This window comes from Histoplasma capsulatum, genomic scaffold, assembly GCF_000149585.1.
Source record: "Histoplasma capsulatum NAm1 scaffold_1 genomic scaffold, whole genome shotgun sequence".
NCBI classification, from domain to species: Eukaryota; Fungi; Ascomycota; class Eurotiomycetes; order Onygenales; family Ajellomycetaceae; genus Histoplasma; species Histoplasma mississippiense.
In genome coordinates, this window is record NW_001813982.1 from 6,859,013 (window position 1) to 6,864,381 (window position 5,369).

Sequence of the window (5,369 nt, forward strand, 5' to 3'; positions counted from 1 at the left end):
TGAGTTATGCTTCCCCCTGTGATCCTAAGGGGATGGTTGAAGACGCCAAATCGAAGTTGCTGTTTCGAAACTGACACTGCAAACGGAAAATGTGTACATGGGAATATTCGCACACATGAATACTGTAACGGAATAACCCCGAAAATAACGACAAATTGCTCTAGAATAGAACTGTCACTAAGCCAAAGTGAAGACGGAAACCTAAGAGACTTCGACAATGAGAGCAGCACCAAATGCGACTCCGTGTCTTGCCAGCAGAACGTATCTTTCACGCATAATGCAGGCACATCGTCGCAAACCTTGATCGATATGCTCCCTGCTAGATGTAGTCGTTGTCTCACAATATACGAACAAGGGAATCCCCAAGCGGAAAATCGCCTGAACGAAGAGCCTAACCCACCAAAAGACCGCGCAGCTTGGAAAGCCCTAAAGGACTGGTCTAACATGTGTATTGTGAGTTAAAGTCTGATTTGCTTCAACTTAGATGAAACCTTGCTCGAAAATGCCTTCGGGGTTGGGGAGGAACGGAGCGCGACCTCTATGGTTATTTCCATATTTCAGATATTCGCCCTGCTCAGACTGGTTTGATAGGGGCTCCTCTTTGATGTTAGCCTAGATTAGCCTGTAACCGCCGCAGAAGAATAGATGTTTATAATCTTCCGATAACAAGCATTTAGCATGGCGTTTCAGACTTCCCTCGCTGTTTGTGTAGGGCGAGCTATATAAAAAGCAGTGGACGGCTGGGCGCCCATTTCAATAAATGAGCAGGATTCTTCTGAATGTAAAAAACATCCGCAGTTACCCTGGTGGGATGAATGGCAGGCTTGTTGTGGTGGTGCTGGACTGATGGAGATTGGCGATAATTGATGTGCTTCCTGAAGTCCTTGGCCCTGAAACACTAGTACCTGACGATACGACCATTCCACCGCAAATTACAATATCAATACCATCTGCCATACACCCTTGCGAATCGGTGACGATTTCAATTCAAGACAAAAAAAAAGCTTCAAACCAAGCTCCCTGAACGCACCACAAGCACTCTCCGCACTCCAAAAGATTTGACCTATTTCAGCATATAGTTGCAAGCTTCATATCCTTTTTTTTTTGGTACCCACCTTTACCCTCTGTTATTGTCCTGCATCATTTATCCGAGACTGTGACATTGTCTAGTATTCCTAGCCTGCCGCGGGGAGACCCCTCTCTCACTGCGCTGCATCTTTAGACAAGAACCCAGTGCGAAATAGGTTGACTTTGATGATACGCTTGGAAACGGAAAATACTCCAGAACCTTAACTAGAAATGCCCCCTTCAACTGTAACCCTGACGCCGGGGCTACAGTCCTTCCTGAAGGTCTTGAAGACGAGTGACGTGGATAGTGCGACGGAAAACTTGATATCGTATGTCTCTTCACTGAATCACTGCATCACGGCGGCAACTTCTTGGAAGGATGTTTCTTTTAACTTAGTCTTATTGTAGGTTATTAAAACGGCACCAGCTACGGTCTTCACACTCCTGCGCTGTTGCGACGGCATACCTCCTCCTCCGCGTCGTCTCAACATCGAAAAATAATTAGACCCCGAAAGATGATTGACCCGTGTCCAGAATTTCAGAAGGGGACTCATTGCAGCGCAGCCCCAGGGAGATGTTGTTTGGTAATATTGTGCGCCCGTGTTTTGGGCTTGATTAGAGAAGAAGCAGAGGATGGGAGGGAGGCTGAATTCTGTCTATCGAGTGACGCTGGAACTGATACTCAACCGCATACACCTCCGGCTGTTGAAAGCCATGCAACCCTACATCCACCAAGTTTATCCACACATGGTCCCCATGGTGGTACCCGTGGCGCAAGCCTTTTAAGTCGTTCTGAAGGTCGAGATGCTGACTGGGAACGGGGTACAAACTCCTCTGTTCGCTCTGAAACCATGGAAAGATCCTCGTCCCGCCCACCTATGGTTTCATACGGTTCATTTGCGACTACCACCACAGAACCCCCAGTAGTATCAATGTTTAGGTTACTTTCATATCCGCAAGTGGAGTCACCGCAAGCTAGGTCCCCAGGCAATGCATCGCCTTCTGGACGCACACGAGGGCAGTTCGCCTTGAAGGATTTCAAAGCTGAGGTCATTGACGGCATTGGCGAGATTGTCGACGAACTAAGCCAAGTGGAGGACCAAATCGCCAGCTACGCCCTAGAGCACATCCACTCCGACGAGGTCATACTCACCTACACTTCGTCCGTGACGGTGCATAAGTTCTTATCGAAAGCTGCAGCCAAGCGAAAGTTTACAGTGATTCATGCTGAGTCCTATCCCAACAGCCATCGCGAGACACATGCGGTCGTGGCCGGGCGGCCGCCTGCGAGGAGTGGAGACGAGGAGAATTTAAGTCCCGAATCGTTCCAGAAGTCACTCACCGAGCTGGGCGTAACAGTGATTCTAATCCCTGACTCGGCAGTTTTCGCACTAATGTCACGGGTCAATAAAGTCATCCTTGGCACGCATTCGGTGCTGGCAAACGGTGGACTAGTGTCAGAAGCTGGAACTAGAGCGATTGCGAATGCAGCAAAAGTGCACAAAATCCCAGTCATTGTCGTTAGCGGGATATATAAACTCAGCCCCGTATACCCGTTTGACTACGAATCGCTCATCGAGTATGGTGATTCGAGCGCCGTGCTGCCATATGAAGCTGGGGACCTGGAGAAAATTGACGTTGAGAACCCGCTATATGATTATGTCCCGGCTGAGCTCGTCGATCTCTACATTACAAATCTGTAAGTCTACATTCCATGGATCTCAATGATTTATTTCCAAATTCGACGACTTGCCTTAGCTTCTTCCTGCATGGCCCTTCATTTTCCCCGAGAGGGGTTTGTGGACCAGGGTTGTGGGCAAAAAAGGACGTACGTTGCTAACCCATCGAACACAGGGGTGGACATGCACCTTCTTATCTGTATCGTATTGTTTCAGATCACTACCGAAAGGAAGACATAGCCTTCTAAAAAACAAGGGAAACAGAGAATAATAATATCCGGGAAGGGAACAAATCAAGAATGCTTGGAATGAGTGAAGTGGGGTTCCAGATAATGAAATGACAGCAAGCAAGTATTATCACGATGAAAATGAAGTGAATTCCAAGTTGATATCCGAATCAGAATTCGCCAGAGGAAGATGAGGAAGATGAAGGCAGTAAACCAATATGTTGATAATAAACTCCAGTCGGTGACAAAGAAAACTGGGGAGAAGGGAGATAAATTTAAAGGAAGGGGAGGACATAAGCACACTGCGGAGACTACGTGATCTGTGAAGTGCTTGCCGGAGTACCGCGGCTTCGCTGAAGTGTACCTCTCTCTTCTTCTATGCTGATTTGTTTTATACGATACCCATTCGGGCGACGGAGATCAACGGTGACCCAACCCTTAATAAGCACTTGTTGTCAATAGTTAACAAATGGTGAAAGTTCGAAGACAGGCAAGCAACGAACCCGCCATCCTAAGTACACCCATTCATCCACAATCATGCACTGCAAACATATTTGTAAAATTTTGTAGGAGGTTTATTTTTGGAATAAAGTAAAAAAACATAAAACGGAGAAAGTATTTCTCCAATCATTCCGGGGCATTTATCTCTAAAGCCAGTACAGACAGACTGCATTCACACGCACGAAAAACACACAAGCTGCCTGTAAAAGAACCACGACACACGCACCAAGATCCTCGTTTCTCCACTCCCTCAATCTTCTATCTTCTTGGTTTACGATCTTGGCTTCTCCTTCTTCTCCTTCCATAGGGCCGAAAGGCCGACACCGGACACCTTGACGACCTTGAATCGGACACCGGGAATATCACCCTTGGCCTTGCCCTTGCGACCGAAACCGGCGAGTAGGACTTCGTCGTTTTCATCGACAAAGTTCAAGCAACCGTCGTTGGGGACTGGAGTGTAAGAATTGGAGTTTGTTAGTTCAAAGGGGAAAACAAAACCGAAAGGAAAGGAAATTAAATGAATATGCCATATTCTATAGAAAGATTTACGCCTTCCTTGCCGAAGGAGGTTCCCGTTTTCCTCATCTCAACTTTTCTCGTCCCTCATCTATCGAGCGAAGGAGCGAAAAGATTTTCCCAAAATCGCAACCAAAAAAAATGAAGGAAAGAAAGGACCAGGCATCAGAAATGACAACAGATTTCACACAATACGCACCGAAAGCCGTAACCTTCTTTCCGTTCTTGATGAGTTGGACTTTGACGCACTTCCGGATAGCAGAGTTGGGCTGCTTGGCCTCAACACCGACCTTTTCGAGGACGATACCCTTGGCGTGAGAGGAGCCACCGAACGGCGAGGACTTGAAGGCGGTTCCGAGAAGACGCTTCTTGTAAGTCAGATCGGCCCATTTGCCATCACGGCGATGGTTGCGCAGCTTGCGGGCCGCGTTGAGACCACGAGGCTTGCCCTTTCCCATGATTGCCGGTGATTCTGTTCTTGATCGGGTTCTATTGGATGTTTTTTTGATTCAATTAGAATGGTGCTTCTTTCTCGACGAGAGACGAAATCATAGATTGTAAAATTTGTGGTTTTCTGACGGGCTCGAGGGTCTTTATATAGGCAGAAAGTTGGGCCCTGCTCTCATGTTTAACGTGGGGGGGGGGAAGGGTTTGGGACTGGGGTGATGAGCAGGGAAGGGCGCATATGAGTAGACAATGAAACATACCGATATCAATCAGCTGTCGCCAGAAAGCAGCAGGATGGCTGGTTGAGGAGAGGGATTGTTCGATGTCGAGGATTAGGAAACCTGGTGGAGTTTGGCTCGCTTGACTTCCGCTTGCGGGCTTACTCACACTGTGTCTGCGCTTCTTACGGTACGAAAATTGTCGGTGTGGGTTACGGGGCTGTATTGCCCGCTAAGCGAGTAAATTACCGGATACGGGATATTATTTATCCGAACACCCTCCAACTATGACGACGAATGCGGCAATCATCGAATACTTTTGTGGTAGCTCATGCAGCAGGCCAACACACCATCAAACAGGGACCTGATGTGTTGGGTCACTCACCAGTCGTGTCCGATGTCCTCCATAATAATCGTGGCTTGACCGTTCAACACTAGTTATTGTTTTCCTTTGTTGTACTCCGTACAGTACATGTACATAGTGTTAAGGTTCTGGCTCAAGGGCGAATATTGAAGCTGGCAAGTCTACTGCTTAAATTACAGGCCAGCACATCTGAACTTGCCTGTATGGTACGGAACAAAGAATGGCTCCGGAGATCAAGCAACCGGAGGGAAGTCCCCGGTCCTAGGAAAGTGCAGGCTCACCACTGGGGGCTTTCATGGGGCCAGCGAGGCATTGCGAAATGTATAGAAGCTATTTGAGAAATATATGG

General features: G+C 47.6%; 3 protein-coding genes across 3 annotated transcripts in view; 2 read left to right on the top strand and 1 right to left on the bottom strand.

Annotated features, from left to right (window-relative positions):
• Positions 1-616, top strand: part of HCAG_01945 (predicted protein) — a gene marked incomplete at both ends in the record, with an annotated part of 2,142 nt that extends 1,526 nt beyond the window's left edge. Inside the window, 2 exons of the mRNA XM_001544848.1 lie at positions 170-453; positions 485-616. Coding sequence (XP_001544898.1) covers positions 170-453; positions 485-616 — 416 coding nt within the window. The remainder of the gene's footprint in view (positions 1-169; positions 454-484) is intronic.
• A 1,303-nt stretch (positions 617-1,919) lies between these two features.
• Positions 1,920-3,063, top strand: HCAG_01946 (hypothetical protein; the record flags this gene model as incomplete). Its single annotated transcript, XM_001544849.1, has 2 exons — positions 1,920-2,767; positions 3,033-3,063. 2 exons carry the CDS (start codon positions 1,920-1,922, stop codon positions 3,061-3,063), a joined length of 879 nt encoding a protein of 292 aa, XP_001544899.1.
• Positions 3,064-3,746: 683 nt separating this feature from the next.
• HCAG_01947 (40S ribosomal protein S23) lies at positions 3,747-4,449 on the bottom strand (the record flags this gene model as incomplete). Its single annotated transcript, XM_001544850.1, has 2 exons — positions 3,747-3,925; positions 4,191-4,449. 2 exons carry the CDS (start codon positions 4,447-4,449, stop codon positions 3,747-3,749), a joined length of 438 nt encoding a protein of 145 aa, XP_001544900.1.
• Positions 4,450-5,369: the final 920 nt, after the last annotated feature.